Consider the following 20,153-nt stretch of genomic DNA (forward strand, 5'->3'; position numbering starts at 1 on the left):
GCCGCTCTCGCCGACAAGGTACACCACGAGCCCGGTGGTGGCGGCGACGCTGAAGATCTGGGGGCAGTGGAGGCGACACAGGGGCGAGTTGGGAGCCACGGTTTGGTCCCCGATTCGGGAGAACCATCGGTTCATCCCGGGAAGGATGGATGGGGGGTTTCGGAGCTGGCATCGGGCAGGGATTAGAAGAATGGGGGACATGTTCATTGATGGGACGTTTGCAAGCCTGGGGGTGCTGGAGGAGAAGTTTGGGCTACCCCCGGGAAACGCTTTTAGGTACATGCAAATGAGGGCGTTTGTGAGGCGGCAGGTGAGGGAATTCCCGCTACTTCCGGCATGTGGGATTCAGGACAGAGTGATTTCGGGTGTATGGGTTGGAGAAGGCAAGGTTTTGGTGATTTACCAGGAGCTGCAGGAAGAGGAGGAGGCCTCGGTGGAGGAGTTATAGGGCAAGTGGGAGGAGGAGCTTGGGGAGGAGATAGATGAGGGTCTGTGGGCTGATGCCCTGTGTAGGGTTAATTCTTCCTCCTCTTGCGCCAGGCTCAGCCTAATACAGTTTAAAGTTACCCACAGAGCACATATGATAGGGGCGAGGTTGAGTAGGTTCTTTGGGGTGGAGGACAGATGTGGGAGGTGCTCGGGGAGCCCAGCAAATCACGTCCATATGTTCTGGTCGTGCCCGGCGCTGGATGGGTTTTGGAGGGGTTTTGCGAGGACTATGTCCAAGGTGGTGAACGCCCGGGTCAAGCCGAGCTGGGGATTAGCATTATTTGGGGTATCGGATGAGCCGGGAGTGCAGGAGGCGAAAGAGGCCGGTATTCTGGCCTTTGCGTCCCTGGCAGCCCGGCGGAGGATTTTGCTACTATGGAAGGATGCAAAGCCCCCTAGTGTGCAAGCTTGGATCAATGACATGGCAGGGTTCATCCAGCTGGAGAGGATAGAGTTTGCCTTGCGAGGGTCTGTGCAGGGGTTCCTCAGGTGGTGGCAACCGTTCCTAGACTATCTCGCGGAGTGTTAGGAGGAGGTCAGCAGCAGCAGCCCAGGGGCGGGGGGGGGGGGGGGGGGGGGGGGAGGAGGGGGGGGGGTTTCTTTTGGGGTGGCATTTGGGTTAAGGTGGGGGGTTTCCCTATTTGTGTTTTTTACTTTTATATGGGGGGTTATTGTATATGGGGGAAATCCAATGTATAATTTCTGCTTGTTGTGTTCTTGTTTCTTTTTTCTAGTTGGGCGGGGGGGGGCGGTTGTTGAAAATCTGTTGAAAAATTTGAATCAATATATATATATTTTTTAAATGAATGGGAACAGTTTCTCCCTATCTGCTTTGCCCAGACCCCCTCATGATTTTGAAAGCCTCGATCAAATCTCCTCTCAGCCTTCGATTCTCCAAGGAAAACAGCCCTACCTTCTCCAATCTACTCTGCACAACTGAAATTCCTCATCACTGGAGCCATTCTTGTGAATCTTTTCTGCACTCTCTCTAATGCCTTCACATCTTTCCTGAAGTATGGTGCCGAGAACTGGGTGCAAAGCGCTAGCTGAGGCTGAACCAATGTCCGATACAAGTTCAGCATAACCTCCTTGCTCTTGAACTTCATGTCTCTCTTAATAAAGCCTAGGATACGTTCTGCTTTATTAACTACTCTCGGAACCTGTCCTGTAACCTTCAATGACTTGTGTACAGAGTTGTGCATTCAATATTAGTATTTCTCATCACTCAGGTTCTATCTGTTGTTAGGTAGTGGAATTTTGTTTCAGTGTATTGTTAAATTAATTAAACTAATATGAAAAAGTTTGAATGGCTGCTTTAAACATTCATTCAGGAATATCTGGAGGCAGATTTTCAACTTATTTCCTGGACGTAAAACTGTGATTATAGATCGGCCACTTGTTTTCATTGAAACCAATGAGATTACGCAACAGAAACTTAAAGTCATATTAATTCATTTCTCTTTATCTGTTTTGATAAAATTTCCATTTATACAGTTATACAGTTAAAGTCGGGCCGTAGAGGTCATGAAGAGTGAGTCCAATTTCAAAGTAATATTGAAATAAATGGCACAGCAATCAAATATTCTTTTTCCACTTTGAGATCACGCGCTGTCATTCAGAATTTGCTGAAAAGAAATTAGATATAACACCATTAGTACAATGTCGACCTTACTAGTGGAAATGTCAATTTATCTGAAATTTCCATTCATATTGATCAATCAGCAATTATAGGTCGTATAATTGTCGGTAATCGTACGAAGAATATAGGTAGTAGAAGTCAAAGGAAAGGAGTCCCATCTATAATAATAATTTGTTGATTTTGTCTGCCCATACTTAGTCTGGTTGGTCGATGGGTTTATTTGGCTGGTGGGACCTCCTACACTTTCAGGATGGCAATTGTTTAATTAGATATTCATGGTGACCTCAATGTGAGAGTTGGCGCAGATCACCAGATATGGGAAGGAGTCCTTCAAAAAATCAGGATTGGCAGTTGTAACAGCAATGGTCTCCTCTTGCTGAAGTTATGTGCTGAGCATGAGCTCTTAATCACCAATACAGTTTTCCAACTCCCTAATCACAACAAGACGCATTTCCATTTTCCTCATTGGCATCTAATCGACGATGTCATCAGCTGACAGAGACTGGATGTAACAATGCCCATGTGCATTACTGACTGTTGTACTGACAATTGACTTATAAAACCTGGCAAGTGGTGTGAATAGCTTGGAAACACAAAAGATCTGAGTGTTTTTCCAAAGTGACCAAACAGTAAACCATCTATTATTCAGTTGAAAAGGAACTCTGCAATACTACGCCATCAGGAGTACCATGACCCGTGGGAGGGTGGGTTCACATAGGTGCCTGATTGATGGTAATTATGTGTGTGAAACCTCCAGGTTGGGCGCAGGGCAGGGTGGAGGGTTGGATGAAATCCCATGTGGGATTGGACTCCTGATTTACTTTGCATGAATAAAAACAGCATATTATGCGTATGTTTAGTTTGGGCATAACCAAACATATTGAATATTAATGAGATAATTTTTGAAATGTCGGCTGAGGAACTGCTGCTTCCTCGGGGTTTCAGAGGGCGGGAATGTCAGCATCAAGAAGGAACTGCGGTGGGTTGGGGATATCATGCAAGGGAGGGTTGGGGGGGGGGGAGGGATTAAATGATGAAATTGTTTAAGCACACTAATTTGACCACAGGGTCAGAGAAATGTGGTAAGATGGCATGGTATGGGTAATGCCAGTGATTAAATGGAATGGGTGCGAATGGCATGAAGAGAAGGAATGGCATGAGAGAGGTGGCATGGTAGGGATGGAATAGGATGTGATGGGGCTGGAGGGGGAGCAGTAGAGAGAGGATGACATTGTATGGGTGGTTTAGGAGGGGTGAAGGAAATGATGGAATTAGCTCAGCATCCTAATTTCAACGCAACTATTTTTCAGGTCTCTGGTAGTATAAAATTAGTATTAGATTAAACTATAAAAAGAAACAATAATCAAGATCACTCAACGTTATTCAGATTGATACATAGGGCTGGAGTTTACATGGAGTCAGTGGCCTCGCACCCCTACCTTGGAGGTGAGCCGGCTTCCACTCAACCAGATCACCTAAAGCAGATTTAATGTTTATCGGTCTGTTAATAAGCTTGGATGGAATTTCCGCCCCAACTAGGAGGAAGCCTCGCCTCTGAGAGTTGCTGACCAATCAAATGGCTGACAGCATGTTAGTTTCAGCAGCATTAGGAGTGCTGGTCACTTCTAGGACTGCATGCAGTCCCCCAAGACTAAGAAGTCATGGAGCCAGATACTGGGGTACATCAGGGGTTACACCAGCATCAGGCGTTTCACCAGCATCAGGCTTGCAAGGCAAACAAGAGGTTAGGGGGCCAGGCTTATAAATGCAGTGCTTGGGAACCAGATAGTGAGGATAGTACCTCATGGGTTTTCCTCTATTTAGGGTGCCTGAACACGAGGTGCCTCCCACCCCTACGTTAGCAACATATTTGTCAGGTGCCATGTGATATGGGCACACCCTATCTCTTGTAAAATGTCAGTGGTTGAGGAAAAAAGTCCTTAAGTAGCCATTTATTGGCCACTATAGAATAACACAATTCCAACTAGAAAATTATATTTCAATTATTAATCTTGTGAATAGTTACACATGCATGTTCTTAAGTAAAACACCGCTAGACTCAGTGTAAACTAGACTCAGTGTTTCTTGTACAATTTTTATGACTTGGTCGGAATTTTCCTGTCCCCCCCATGGCGGGTTTTCCGGTAGAGGAGGCAGGTCACATTTGGACAGCAGTTTTCCCTGTGGCACAGCCAGTGAGCCATGCAAAATGCCATTGCCTTCAGCAGGAGTGGAAGATCCCATCACCAGCATATAGCAAGCTGCCTCCACTCCTGGAAAAGCCACTGCGTGAGGCCGGGGTTTCTTCTGAACCGAAGAATTATAGGGAGAGATATTCAGCTGAGAAAATGCACTTTGTGGGTGGAAATCTTTGCACCCAAAGATTTCAAAGGTTTCAATTGGCCCGAGGAGGGGCAAGCTGCCTGGCACATCCCTTGCTGTTGGTCAAATACCATCCATGGCAGGTTGATGATGGACATCCGCTGCCACCAGGCCATCTGAGCACCCACTCCCGGTGCAAAGATTTCCACCCACAAAGTGCATTTTCTCAGCTGAATGTCTCTCCCTATAATTCTTCGGTTCAGAAGAAACCCCGGCCTCACGCAGTGGATTTTGCAGGAGTGGAGGCAGCTTGCTACACGCTGGTGGTGGGATCTTCCACTCCTGCTGAAGGCAATGGCATTTTGCATGGCTCACTGGCTGTGCCACAGGGGAAACTGCTGTCCAAATGTGACCTGCCTCCGCTACCGGAAAACCCGCCATGGGGGGGAGACAGGAAAATTCCGACCAATGTCATAACATTTGTACAAGAAACACTGAGTCTAGTTTACACTGAGTCTAGCGGTGTTTTACTTAAGAACATGCATGTGTAACTACTCATAAGATTAATAATTGAAATATAATTTTCTAGTTGGGATTGTGTTATTCTATAGTTTACCAAAAATATATGGCAAATAACATTATCTTAATAACCTTCTTCAGAAAGGCAGGATCTGGTAAATGAAAAAAAACCCACAAATTATTATTGGTGAAAGGTTTTCCTGCATTTGGGAGGTACACGCTTCCAGTACAGTTTTAGGCTAATAACGATTAATTTAGGCACAATAGGTTTTATATATGAACTTACGAATTAGGAGCAAAGTCGGCCCCTCGGCCTCTTGAACCTGCTCTGCCATTGAAGAGGATCATGGTTGATCTGATTGTAGCCTTAGCTCCACATTTCCACCTACACTCAATAACTTTTCACTCCCCTTCTTATCAAGAATCAACCTAATTCTGCCCTAAGAATATTCAAAGAGTATTAAAGAAATTCTTATTTGCTGCTTCTGTATCCCAATAATAATTACTTAAATATTTGTGAAGCAACAAAGGACATTTTCTACATCCTAATAATTACCTTTTTCTAACTCAAAACTATGTTGTTATAATGAAAATATTCTCCTCATATATTGTGGTTGATCCCAATTGTTCTCAGGAATTCACAGTTTAGGCAGAAAACCGTTCACAAAATAACATGAAATTAAAAACAAATTTCAAAGTCACTCAGTCGTTCAGTTGTGAAAGAGTCAGTTGGTCGCACAGAATGTATACATTTCATGGTTATTTTCCACAACATACCTGTTGGGTGTAGTTCGTAGTCAGAATGTGAAGTCTTTGAAGAACTTTCTCTCTTATTTGTTGATCAGCAAAATTCAGATCCTCACTTGTGACAGTAAATCTTAGAATAACTTTGCTTTGTGCTGCGCATAATGTGAAAAAATAATTAGTGATTGAAGCAAGCTGTTGCCAGGATGTTCCTTAAATGTTTCAGTTCTTTGACTATGATATAGATAGGGGGTCAGTTAGCACAGTTGGCTGGACAACTAAGGCGAAATTCTCCGTAAACGGCGCGATGTCCGCCGACTGGCGCCCAAAACGGCGCAAATCAGACGGGCATCGCGCCATCCCAAAGGTGCGGAATGCTCCGCATTTTTGGGGGCCGAGCCCCAACATTGAGGGGCTAGGCTGGCGCCGGACGAATTTCCGCCCCGCCAGCTTGCGGAAAAGGCCTTTGGTGCCCCGCCAGCTGCCGCGGAAATGACATCTCCGGGCGGCGCATGCGCGGGAGCGTCAGCGGCCGCTGACAGCTTCCCACACATGCGCAGTGGAGGGAGTCTCTTCTGCCTCCGCCATGGTGGAGACCGTGGCGGAGGCGGAAGGGAAGGAGTGCCCCCACGGCACAGGCCCGCCCGCGGACCGGTGGGCCCCGATCGCGGGCCAGGCCACCGTGGGGGCACCCCCGGGGCCAGATCGCCCCGCGCCGCCCCCCCAAGGACCCAGGAGCCCGCCCCCGCCGCCTTGTCCTGCCGGTAAGGTAGGTGGTTTAATTTACGCCGGCGGGACAGGCATTTTAGCGGCGGGACTTCGGCCCATCCGGGCTGGAGAATCGCGCGGGGGGGCCCGCCAACCGGCGCGGCGCGATTCCCTGTACTGACTGAGGTTATCAACCTTGCCCCTCGTCTGAGGTGTGTGTGGTGGTCCCTTTTTTAATAAATTTAGATAACCTAATTAATTTTTTCCAATTAAGGGGCAATTGAGCGTGACCAATCCACCTACACTGCACATCTTTGGGTTGTGGGGGCGAAACCCATGCAAACACGGGGAGAATTTACAAACTCCACACGGACAGTGACCCAGAGCCAGGATTGAACATGGGAACTCACGCCACCGTGCTGCCCTCGGTGTGCTGATCCTCAGTCAGTTCTCTCTCAAAAGGAGAAGACAGAGTACCATACTAGAGTTTTAGACTTGGGCAGAGGTAATTATACAGGCCTGAGGAAAGAGTTGGCCCAAGTAGACTGGGCACAAATAATTGAGGGTAGGACAGTGAAGGAACAATGTTCAGGGAGATATTAAATACCTCTCAATTAAAGTATATTCCTGAGAGGAGAATTCTAAAAGGGATAAAAAACATTCAATGGCTAAAAATGGAAGTCAAAGAGGACATAAAGGCAAAAACTAGGGCACATCACATTGCAAAAGCTAGTGGTAAGCTGGAGGATTGGGAGAACTTTAAGGTTCAGCAAAAGGCTACTAAAAATAAAATCAGAAGAGTTAAGATGAACTACGACAGGAAACTAGCAGAAAAAATAAACACTGATACCAAAAGCTTCTATAAGTATATAGGAGGAAGAGAATTGTTAAAGTAAATGTTGGCCCATTAGAGGACGATACTGTTGAGAAATAATGAGGAACACAGAGATGATGGAACCAATATTTTGTCTCTGTCTTCATGGTAGAGGATAATAAAAAATGTCCAAAAACTGAAGTTAATGCAGAGGAACTTGGTGCAATAACCATCACTATGGGGCAGCACAAGTGGATAGCACTGTAGCTTCACAGCGCCAGGGTCCCAGGTTCAATTCCCCGCTGGGTCAATGTCTGTGCGGAGTCTGCACATCCTCCCCGTGTGTGCGTGGGTTTCCTCCGGGTGCTCCGGTTTCCTCCCACAGTTCAAAGACGTGCAGGTTAGGTGGATTGGCCATGATAAATTGCCCTTAGTGTCCAAAAAGGTTAGGAGGGTTATTGGGTTACGAGGATAGGGTGGAAGTGGGTCGGTGCAGACTCGATCGGCCGAAAGGCTTCCTTCTGCACTGTATGTTTTATGTTCTGTGGAGAAGACATTGAATAAGCTAATAGCATTTAAAATGGATAAGTCTCTGGGACCTGATGGCCTGCACCCTAAGGTATCAACAGAGGTGGCAGCAGAGATAACCGATGAATTGGTTATGACATTTCAAAATTCCCTGGATTATGGAAAGGTCCCGATGGATTGGAAACACGCTAATGTGACGCCCTTATTCAAAAAGGGAGAGAAGCAAAAAGGAGGAAAGTATTGCCCGGTTAGCTTGGCATCTGGGGTGAGATAGAACAGAGAACATAGAACATTACAGCGCAGTATGTTGCTGGAATCAATCATTAAGGAGGAGATGACTGAACATTTGGGAAGACAAAGCTCAATCCACCATTGTCAGCATGGTTTTATGAAGGGTAAGTCATGCTTGACAAACTTGCTTGAGTTCTTTGAGGATGTAACCAGCAAGGTTGATAATGGGGAGCCTGTAGATGTGGTATATCTAGACTTCCAGAAGGCGTTTGACAAGATGCCCGCATAAAAGACTAAGCCAGAAGATGAGATCGCAGGGGATTGGGGGTAGAGTACTAAATTGGATTGAGGATTGGCTGACTGACAGAAAACAGAGGGTGGGGGTAAATCGGTCCATTTCTGGCTGGCAAACTGTAACTAGCGGGGTGCCGCAAGGGTCAGTCCTCGGATCTCAACTGTTTACAATTTATACAAATAATCTGCATGCAGGTACAGCATGTAACATAGCAAAATTTGCGGATGACATTAAAATAGGGGGAAAGCAGGCATTCAAGAGGAGATAAAGATTTTACAGACGGATATAGATATGCAATGAGTTGGGGCCAAAATTTGACAGATGGAGTTTAATGTGGGTAAGTGTGGGGGTATCCATTTTGGCTGAAAAAATAGAAAGACAAATTATTGTCAAAATAGAAAGTAGATTCAAAATACGTCTGGCCAGAGGGATCTGAGTATCTTTGTTCATGAATCGCAGAAAGTCAGTTTTCAGGTACAGCATGTATTAAAAAAAAAGCAAATGGAATTTTTGTGTTTATTGCTAAAGAACTGGAATATAAAAGTAGGGAAGTGTTGCAATTATCTCAGGTGTTGGTGAGACCATATCTGGACTACTGTTTACAGTTTGGTTTCCATATTTGAGGAAGGATGTGGTGGCATTGGAGACAGTTCAGAGGAGGTTCACGAGATTGATTCCGGGGATGAAAAGGTTGGCATATGAGGAGAGATTGAACAGTTTGGGCTTACACTTGCTGGAGGTTAGAAGGGTGAGAGTAGATCTGATTGAGGTATAAAAGATTCTCAAAGGGATTGATAAAATAAACATAGACCAAATGGTCCCCCTTGTAGGGCAATCTAGAATGAGAGGTCACAGATATAGGTTGAGAGGCAGTAGATTTAGAACTGAGATGAAGAGGAACTACTTCTTGCAGGGAGTGGTGAATTTGTGGAACTCGCTGCCCGATAGGGCATTGGAATGAGTCATTAAGTGGTTCAAGAAGGAGATAAATATATTTCTGATTTTAAAAATGGGTTAAGGGGATATGGGGAACAGGTAGGGAGATAGATTTGAGACCAGGAAGTGATCAGCCATGATCTGATTGAATGGCAGAGCAGGCTCGAAGGGCCGAATTGCCTACTTCTGCTCCTGATACCTATGTACCAATGAGTGCAGTCTATGGTCCTCGGAGACTATAGAAACTTTCATTCATCTCACATAGAGACAAGGGCCGGGATTCTCCCCTACCCGGCGGGGCGGGGGAATCCGGCGTAATGGAGTGGCGGGAACCACTCCGGCGTCGCGCCGCCCCAAAGGTGCGGAGAAAAGCCCTCACCTTGAGGGGCTAGGCCCGCACCGGAGTGATTTCCGCCCCACCGGCTGGCGGGAAAGGCCTTTGGCGCCACGCCAGCCGGCGCCGAAAGGACTTCGCCGGGCGACGCATGCGCGGGAGCGTCAGCGGACGCTCACGGCATCCCCGCGCATGCGCAGTGGAGGGGGCCTCTTCCGCCTCTGCCATAGTGGAGACCATGGCGAAGGCGGAAGAAAATGAGTTCTCCCACGGCACAGGCCCGCCTGCCGATCGGTGGGCCCTGATCGCGGGCCAGGCCGCCTTGGGGGCACCCCCCGGGGCCAGATCACCCCGCGCCCCCCCCCCAGGACCCCGGAGCTCGCCCGCGCCGTCTGCCCCCGCCGGTAAGGTAGGTGGTTCAATCCACGCCGTCTGATGAATCCCCCCCATCAGTTGCAGGCTGTGTTTCCTGCCATGCAACTTCAGGAACTTCATTTGAATACTTTTGAATCTCATTATCAGGTCCATGATGACAGAATCATACCGTCCTGTCAAAAAATCCATCCATGGTGGTGCGATGCAAGAACGGGTAAATTAGGGGTACCAGGGTATGATACGTGGGTGAGTAGCTTTGACTCAGCGATGAAAAGCCTGGACTGGGAGGTACTGGGGAATGATTCGGAGTGAGCAGCCTTTGTCAGTGGGCTAACTCTCCTTTGACCTGGGAAGGGGCGTAACCAACCTTTGATTGGGGGGTAAGCAGCCAGGGTAAAACTAAAAGGGTCTCTCTTGGTGTCTGACTCAAGGGAACCAGGGGGAAAGCTCCAGGGTATCAGAGTGCAGACTCTAGGTTATTGGGAGTCATACTCCTGGCTACTGGGGGCCGGGTTGATGGGTACCGGGATGCAGACTTCATGCCATCAGGAGGCAGGCTGAAAACACCATTACTGAGGCTGCTACTGCTGTTGGGTTACAGGCTTCTTAGAAGGGCCTCACAAGGAGAAGGAAAGCTTGGGACAGTGTGGTAGGTGGGTGGGTAGTCATTATGGACTGATGGATCCACTCAAATCTGTGTGAGGGTGGGGGGCATAGGGAATCTGGAGGCGGAGTATTGACCAGGACAGGTCCAATGGAATGACATGTCAGTTACAGCTCAACAGTCTCAGCTGCAAAGGAGTAATGATCACTGACATGTCTTTCCGTTCGCTTTGCCTTTGTCAATATCCTGCCTCCAGAATCGCCCACCCCAGGATTTGAGTAGAACTGTCTATCTGTAAGGATTGCCCAGCCGCTCACCTCACTTCCCTGGGCTTCACTTCCCTCTGTGAGGCCTTTCCAAAAAGCCTGTGGCCCAGGAGCAGAAGGCATCCTTAGGAACGGTGATTTTCGCACTAGACAGTCTTACCCCCCGATCTCCCCCAGATAAGCTCGCTTACCTTTCTCGAGTCAACCCCTCCGGTCTCTCCTGAACTAATTTCCCTGGTCTCCCCCGAGTCAAACCATGCTCTCCCCTGAGTCAACATCTATTTTTGAGTGAACACCTCTCCGTTCCGGAACAAGCCCCCACTCAGTCTTTCCCAGGTCTGCCTCGACTAGGCCCCTGGTACCATAGAATTAGAATAGAATTTCCACAGTGCAGAAGGAGACTATTTGACCCATCGTGTCTTCACTGATCCTGGAGTCTTCTCCCGGTCTCCGCCAACAAGGCCCCTGGTACCCTGGAGTCTACCCCCCCACCGGTACCATGTCTTTCCTGACTAGGCCCTGCGTATCCTGAAGTCTTCCCCTTGATTTCCCAGGTACCCTGCAATCACTTCCCTGGTCTCCCCCGACTAGGTCCCCAATGCCCCAGTACCCTCCAACTTGGCCCTCAGAACCCTGGAGTCTTCCCGCAGGCCTCATTTGATGAGACCGCTGTAACCTACAGTAAACTCCCTGACCTTCCTTTACTAGGCCCTGTAACCTGCAGTTAACAACTCCTTAGTTTCCCCCAACTAGCGTCCCGATACCCTACTAGTGTTACCCCAAACTCGCTGTGTCAAAGGCTGCTCAACTGCAGCCAGAGCCGCAGACGGCATGGTGGCAGAGTGGTTATCACTGCAACCTCATGGTGCCGAGGACCTGGGTTCAATCCCAAAGCTGTGCAGTGAAGGTGAATTGTCCACATTAAATTATCCCTTAATTGGAAAAAAAATGAATTGGATATTCTAAATTTATTTTTTAAAACTCCAGTCAGAGCCTGGAAGGATGTTTGCCAAGTGCATACCTTTTTCAACCAGCCATGAAACATATCGTTCTGACTTTGTACCGCTGTGGATGGATAATTTGATTCCACCATATAGGCCTGATAATGAGATGCAAATGTATTATAATGAGATTCCCGACATTGACCAGTGGGAAATACAGGCCATTACTGATGGGGGGAGGGGGTAATTATGACAAGTTTTCATGCCAACGTAAATCACAATTTTGGCCTTGTGATATTTTCCACTCACAAAGCCAAACCCGCCCACTAATGTTGGTGCAAAATCCCAGCCCATGACTTTCCTATTCTGCCTTCACAAAGTAGAGGTTTCCCCTCCCCTGCCCCCACCCCATTTATATTAAATGACAGGGGCATTGATTGATGGGATGTCAGGAAGTGCACAGGAGATAACCTATGAACAGAAAGTGTAAAATCTACTTTGTGGTACAGAGTAACTAATGAATTTACGACATGAGGCACGATCAAGTTGACTTAAAGACGAAACTTGAATCCAAACTGAGGCTTTATTGGTATCAGATGTGTGGCCTCCCACAGCAGCTGGCGAAATGGCTGCGAGCTGGAGGACACGCATATTTATACCCAGTCTCCTGGGCGGAGCCAGCAGGCAGGGGACACCGACGAACCTGTAGTGCAGGTTCTACCGTACATCCTCTAATATAAGTACAACAGTGGTTTACCATGCTACAATTGATAATTGATAACTTCTGCAGTCACAACACTGGTACAGAATGTTGTAGTAAACCGCAGATTGTTCAATTATTCAGTAACACAAAAGATTTTGCTAATATCCTTTGCAGGTCAGTGATAGCTGTCAGACAGAGTGTAATTCCTAAATTGCAAAGAGGCTGCATGTTTAAAGGCTTCCTACCATCACAAAGAGAAGTGTTTGTCACATTGGTGCTAAATCCTGGATTGCAACTGCAATTGAAGCTTCCAATTGTATTGGTGCAGATTTGTTGACAGTTCGCTGTGTTGGTTGCACATTCATCGATATCTGCAAAAAAAAAGTCCAGTTGTTCCTCACTCAGTTTGATTGACATTAGATCAAATATTGACAATTTACATCACAAAACATTATAATGCAGCACATAAAGATAAATCTCTTTACATTGAACAACAATATCATGATTGTTCTTTTTCTGAAAATGTAAGTGACATTATGTCAGCTTAATAAATGTATTGATACTATTTGCTGTGATTTCCTGTCCTGCCCTCATCAAACTACAATGTGCAGGTAGTGTGAAACTTATTAGCAATTTTCAGTAGTGTATTGATTTATCTGATATATATCTTATTCTGCAAATAAATTGCATCTGCACCTCTGTGCACATTGTAATTAAGTCATTATTACAGACCCGGTGGTCACATGGACATTGGGATGAAGCGTTTACAAAGGGGTCATGTTTTTGGAGCGTAGATGTTCTCCTAGCATGAGCAGACACACAGCATGTAGGAGCTGCTCAGTTGCTGTCGATGAAGCCAGCGATTGGTAGAATGGCACAGGGACTTCACCACGTCGACCTGTTCGTGTTTGACAAAAATGTCGCAGATAACTGGATGAAATTCAAAAAGAGTGACGCATCTACTGCGGTGCGTCCTATCAGGCAAATTAAAGAAGGCACAAGTGTACAATCTCCTAAATTTAGCAGATCCTGAGGCAGTTGAGAAATTTGAGTCCTTTGTCTTCCAAATGGAGTAAGAGTTGAAGGGTCCAAAGATATTGCTGAAACATTCTGAGCATACATGCATGCCAGTAAAGAACAGTTTTTGGGATAGATACATATTCAATACTATCAACCAAAAGTTTGATGAATCCAATCAGTCATAAGCTATCTCTTTATAAATCCTAGCAAAGAAATGTGTGTTGGCAGTCTCACTCACAGGTTGGTGAGAGATCACATAGTGATGTTGTCCACAAGCAGCTTCTTCCTGAGAAAGGGTAAAGATTGAATCTGCCATCAACATCTGTATGCTGAAGCAGCAGAGTTAAGGCGGGAAACAGGAGCTTTCATGGTAAAGGGCATGCCCTGCTGCAACTGGGGCAGCCATCACTCACAGGATAGAACTACATGTCTGATGTTTGGTGAATGCTGTAACAAGTGTGGCAAATGGAACCATTTTGTGAACTGCTGTAGATCCAAGCCATTGCAGCATGCCCAAGCCACATTGCAGCCAATCTGTTCGCCAGGTTGCTGAGCACGAACAGGGTAAATGAATTGGAGTTCAATTAAAGTAACCACGGTGTGTGTCTTGTTTTTATGTTGCAGGATGACCAATATCATTAATGCTAATTAATATTAATAAGAGCAGAACATTTTCAGGCCTGCAGCCTGGTTTCAACTTTTAATTATATGTACTTTCTAACCTGGCCGCCAGGCTAGGTGGCCACATGAAGAGCTGAATGTACACTGGAGTCCACTATGACAATCACTCTCATATTTCCCCTTTTTTCAAAAGTCAGAAACACTTCAGACTCGTTTCCGTTGGAACATTGGAATTTAGAAGAATGAGAGGTGATCTCTTGAAACATTGGATTTTTAAGGGGTTTGACAGGGTAAATGCAGAAAGGATGTTCTTTCCCATGGGAGAGTCTGGGATCAGAGGTCATAGTCTCAGAGTAAAGGGGTGCCAATTTAAGGCTGAGATAAGGAAGCATTTCTTTTCTCGGAGGGTTGTGAGTTTTGGGAATTCCTTGCCACAGGGAGCTGTGAGGACAGAGTCCATGTGTATATTTAAGGCTGAGATGCACAGATTCCTGATCAGTTAGGGAATCAAGGGTCACGAGGAAGGGCAGGAAAGTGGACATGAAGAATGTTGGATCAACCATGATCCTATTGAAAGGCTGAGCAGGCTCGAGGGGCCGAACGGCCTACTCCTGTTTCTATTTCTTATGGTCTTATAGACTGTGAGTATAAAGAACAAAGGCTCTTATATAGTTTTTGCACTCTGTTTTGATCAGTCTGTTTTATCTTTCACCCATCTCTATATCTCTGTTCCTTTCACAATTCTTCCACTGGATGTTTGAAATGGTGACAGAGGTGATTTTGACAAGGGGCCTTCTTCAGCTCTGAGTCACTTTCATTATTTAGACAGCTTTCAGGCCTCTCAAGCTTTGTCTGGTTATCTATTGCTTCACTGGTGTATTCTGGATCTTGATCTTCACCTTAGTCGGTACACCCTGGCAGTGCCAGGCTGCCAGGGGGCAGTGCCATGCCCATGACTGTTCAGGGCCTCCACCCCCAGTGTTGTCAACTTGACCACTACAGAACAGTAGTGATTCCTGTCATGATATTCAGATAAACATCATGTGCAAACACACATACACACTGATGGACAGATCAACGGACCAATCAATACACACGCAACATCACAGTCAATCACAAGCAAGAGCAGACACACTATAAAACGGGGAGCACCACACTTCCGATTGATTCAGGCAGGAGACAGCTCAGGGCACAGAGCTCACAGCAAGCCACTCAGACATTCACCATGTGCTGAGTGCCTCTCCAAGATAGTGTTAGGGCTGGGTCCACAGGTTAGAGGGTAATGAACGAACCACAGTAACCAGTTTACAAATGTTAATATTGTTAGTAATAAAACTGAGTTATACCTTCCACAACCGTGTTGGTTCGTCTGTGCAGCAGAGCACCCAACACGACAATTCCCAACAGCAGGGAGGAATACGCGGTGAACCCAGAAGGTAAGGCTTTATGCCGTTTAGACATATTGAAAATATAATTAAATGGATGGTAATTAGGTCGAGGGTGTGAACCTGATTACATCGCTGGTGCGGGATGGAAAAGATCTCATTCTGAGATCTCGCCACCGCAAATCCCGTTATGGCCGTTTCTTGAGAGTTAGTGGCATCTGCGGCGAACGGGGCTGGAAAATCGCCCCCATTATATCTTTTTGAATGGATTTGTATTGAAGTTTCCAAGTTTTTCCAATCATCGCATCAAAACAAAAGAAGGAAGGTTAAAAAAAACATACGTATCAATGCAAAACAGGTTCAGCGCATCACAGAAGTCATTGCAAAGATAGGCCGGTTGAGTCGGCACAATATTCGCAACGTGTTCCCTCCACTGAAGACAGAATTAAATGTGCTCTGTCTAATTTCTCGAATGCAAAATCCTCCTCATGCAGCTCCATTACCTCCATGGAAAAATCCCGCAACTCTTGGAAATGGGCCTTGACAACCTGCACCTCAGAACCGCGATCTTCAGCCTGAACAGCTTCTTCGTTGGCAGTCATCGTCCATCGATGCACAGCACACCGTCAGGGCCACAAACAAGCGAGGATTTAAACATTCTAACACATCAACCAACTATTTTCGGTACATAGCATAAACCATGTAAACCAAGAAAAGACAACACGGTAGCATAGTGGTTAGCACAATTGCTTCACAGCTCCAGGGTCCCAGGTTCGATTCCCGGCTTGGGTCGCTGTCTGTGAGGAGTCTGCACGCTCTCCCCGTGTGTGCGTGGGTTTCCTCCGGGTGCTCCGGTTTCCTCCCACAGTCCAAAGATGTGCAGGTTAGGTGGATTGGCCATGCTAAATTGCCCTTAGTGTCCAAAATTGCCCTTAGTGTTGGGTGGGGTTACTGGGTTATGGGGATTGGGGATAGGTGGAAGTGTGGGAAAAAGAAAATGTGCACGGCTGAAAGGATGGAGTAAAAGAAGAGCAGAGCTGGTGCCCATGAAAACGCAACAGCTCCCGCACTCACAACACCTGATACCCCGCCTCCAATATATCTAATGTTGGAGTCCACTACCACAATCATTCCAATACCATGACAGCGTAGTGCCTCCAAAGACACTTTACTGTGAGAGTATCAACACCATTACGGAGAAGAGTGAGATCTTCACCACATCAAACAGTGCCTGCAGCACGGCAAAACTAAAAGTAAAGATTGACACAGATGCAAATGTGCTGCCCAGGCTGTTGTGAGAAATTGATTGCTGCACCAGATCCCAACACTCAGATGGATCTCATGGCATATGGTGGACTAACTATTCGCAGGGAAGTTGTGCCATTCTCCATTGCACGCAGGGCAGTTTTCAGTTTCATGTCATTGTCCACAGCGTGACAGCACCACACTGGAGCTAATCCACCTTGGTCCAGACGTACACACTCTGCATCACCCAGCTCTGGAAATGATAGAATATAAAGACCTATTCAACGAAGACACCATTGGCAAGCTATCGGGAATATATCATAGGAAGCTAGATGACCTAATCCCACCTTGTAGCCATGTAAAATGGCTGCGTTCCGATTAATCTGGCCAAAACCCAGTTTAAAATGGCTAACCCAAAAGACTGCTGGGAAAAGCAGCCAAGAAGACACAGGCAGGCAGCTGCAGACAGGTTTGCATATTCAGCTCTGGGAACGTAGCCCAGATCGATACTCAGGGCTATCAACAGCCCATCAACCCAGGTATCCGCAGTTTCATTCAGGACTGTTTACACCTAATCTACTCAGACATCCACAGTTAAATCGACTATCCCCGGGAACAATTGCAACACATTAGCAATTGAATACCGGGCCAGACCTGTCGGCGCCTGCAGTGGCCGAAACAAAGACAGGTGAGCGACCACCCCCCGATCGAGGAATCGCCTCACCATTGGACACATCGACCACAGAGACTGGGGACAGAATCCAATCACTTGGGACTCAGGGTCAAGGGCCGCCCCGGGAGGTGGGAAGCCCCTGGGCCCTATAAAAGTAAAGGTCCAAGTTCAGATCTCTCTCTCTCTCATCTTCACCTGCTCGAGACCTTCGGAAGACCAGCCACCGATAGCAGTAAGTTTGAATCCAACGATCGCTATCCGGTAGAGACACCGAGCCACCGACCTGTAGCAGCCTTTTGAATCCCACGGGCCAGATTTGATTGGACAAGCCATTCGTTTCCCTGACCTGGTGGGCTCTTCCTAAGTTAAGTATTGGCCAGTAGTGATAGGTTTGTTATATAGAAAGTAGTATTAGGGTATTAATATTGCTTGTTGTATATAATAAATGACCGTTGTTTTAATCCTTACTAAGCGGTGTGCTGTGTTATTAATCATAACCTAAACTTGAACCACGTGGCGGTATCATAAAGATACCTGGCGACTCATGAGCAAAGGTGACCTATACAGAGCAAATAGACTAAAGCTAGAAAGAGCAACAACCTGTAATCTGTGCTCCAAGAAGGGCCCAACTAATGATGAAGCAGAAAGTAATTGATGAGTTGGACCGCACAATAATACTGGATGTCATGGCCCCCATAGCCGAGGCCACAGAATGGGTTTCAGCAATGGTGGCTGCAGTAAAAAAAAGACGGCACAGTCCGAGTCTGTATTGACCCACTCCACCTGAACAAAGCAATGTTCAGACTTCATCACCCTATGAAGACAGTGGAATAGGTCATAGCTGACTTGCTGACAGCATCTTGGATGCGCAGAGCGAGCTTTAGGAAATCCTGTTGAATGAAGAATCCTCAAAACGTACTGACCGGGATTCTCCGAGCCTCCGCATCAAAATCACGCTCGTCACGTGGGCGGAGAATGGAGCGTCGGACCCGTGATGTCTTCATGCGATTCTCTGACGACCGGGGAATCGGCGGGAGTCGCGCGTGCGCGGTCAACGCAGCGCCGGTCGGGGGCCGTTGAAAGAGGCCCCGCAGAGATTCACCACGGTTCACCGGCCGAGTTCCCGCCGGCATGGTTCTCGTATGGTGACACCTGGCAGGAGCTCGGCGTCTCGGCTGCGGTGGCCATCCTGGTGGGGCGGGGTGGGGGGGGGGGGGAACGATCAGTCTGCGCTGGGGGTGGGTCTCCACGATGGCCGGGCTGCGATCTGGGGCCACCGATCGGCGGGCATGCGTGATCTGGGGAGGGGGACCTACCTTCTACCGCGCCGGCTCGCTGTGTGGGTCCGCAATGTTGCACAGGGCCGGCGCTGCAGGCGGCCGCCGCACGCAGGCGCGGACCCGCGGCCGGAAGTGCAGTGCCCCGTATCGGCAGCAGGAGCTGCGCAGCACACGCTGGGGCCCTGCTGGCACCTTAAAGTCGGAGAATCACTCCGGACTTTTTAGAAAAATGTCCAGAGTGATTCGCGCCTGTTTTCTGGTGGGCGTGGGGACATAGCCCCATTATTGGAGAATCCTGGCCACTAGATCGATGTCTCTGGTCGGGAAATGTAATTTCCTCCATATTCTCTATGGAATCTCCAATGGTCTTCCAATGATGCATGGAACAACTCTTTGCAGAACAACTCTGTAAAATTATCATTAGTGACATTCTGTACAATAATAACTATTAACTTCTGGCTGTGGTTCGTACTTCACCAGCTAACCTGTGGACCCAGCCCGAGCACTATCTTAGTGAGGCACTCAGCACATGGTCTATGTCTGAGTGGCACGCTGTGAGCTCTGTGCTCTGAGCTATCTCCTGGTAGAATGAGCGGGAACTGTGGTGTTCCCTGTTTTATAGTGCGTGTGCTCTCACTGGTGATTGGCTGCGATGTTGTGTGTGTGTTGGTTGGTCCAACTACCTGTCCATCAATGTGTGTGTGTGATTGCACCATGATATGTTAATGTGGATATCATGACATCCCCCCTTTTCACAAGAATATGTGCCTACATGGTAATAAATATCGGTGTGTACTGAGTGCGGCTGAGTATGTGTGTGCAATATTTACAACATGTACATGAGGCTAAACTATATACATAGGAAGGTGTCAGGTGCAACAGAGCAACGAGGCTGTACCACAAACAAAACAAGTGCAAACAGCAAACATCGAAAGAGAACTTCTGGAACGACAAGAAAGAAACACGTTAACGGTATTGCAAAACAATTCAGTGAGTCCAATGTGCTAACAGGCTCATAAGTCCAGTCTATTGGGTGGGCGACGAATTCGGGTTGACCGCCTTAAGGGTGGGTCAGGATCTACCGGCTGAGGAATGGGCCTGGCCACGGGTGAGAGAGGAATAGGCAGAGTGGCAGGAAGCTCAACAAAGCCAACATCACGGACAACAGGAGGACGTGGCACCAGTGCATGATCATGTAGTGAGCGCGGAGGCAGCTGAAGGGCCCGCCGATTACGCCGTCAAATGGAGCAATCAGGCATGTGAACCAGGAACGACCGGGGAGCCACGCGGCGGAGAACCTCAGCGGTTGCCGACCAGCCACCCTACGATAGGTGTATGCGGACTTTGTCTCCAGGCGCCAGGGCAGGAAGATCAGTTGCCCGAGCGTCATGTGTCACCTTCTGCTGAGCACGCTGCTGCCGCATCCTTTGCAGTACTGGAGCATGGTCGGGTTTAGGAACATGAATGGACGGCACAGTGGT

General features: G+C 47.5%; 1 protein-coding gene across 8 annotated transcripts in view; it reads right to left on the reverse strand.

The window, feature by feature from the left end:
* Window positions 1–1,930: 1,930 nt before the first annotated feature.
* Window positions 1,931–20,153, reverse strand: part of LOC140389711 (uncharacterized) — a 201,990-nt gene continuing 183,767 nt past the window's right edge. For all 8 annotated transcript variants that reach the window (XM_072474143.1, XM_072474145.1, XM_072474144.1 and 5 more), the window contains 3 exons: window positions 12,694–12,819; window positions 5,747–5,868; window positions 1,931–2,114 (listed from right to left, as the gene is read on the reverse strand). In XM_072474143.1, coding sequence (XP_072330244.1) covers window positions 2,091–2,114; window positions 5,747–5,868; window positions 12,694–12,819 — 272 coding nt within the window. In that variant the 3' untranslated portion in view covers window positions 1,931–2,090. The remainder of the gene's footprint in view (window positions 2,115–5,746; window positions 5,869–12,693; window positions 12,820–20,153) is intronic.

This window comes from Scyliorhinus torazame, chromosome 14 (genome assembly GCF_047496885.1).
Source record: "Scyliorhinus torazame isolate Kashiwa2021f chromosome 14, sScyTor2.1, whole genome shotgun sequence".
Classification (NCBI taxonomy): domain Eukaryota; kingdom Metazoa; phylum Chordata; class Chondrichthyes; order Carcharhiniformes; family Scyliorhinidae; genus Scyliorhinus; species Scyliorhinus torazame.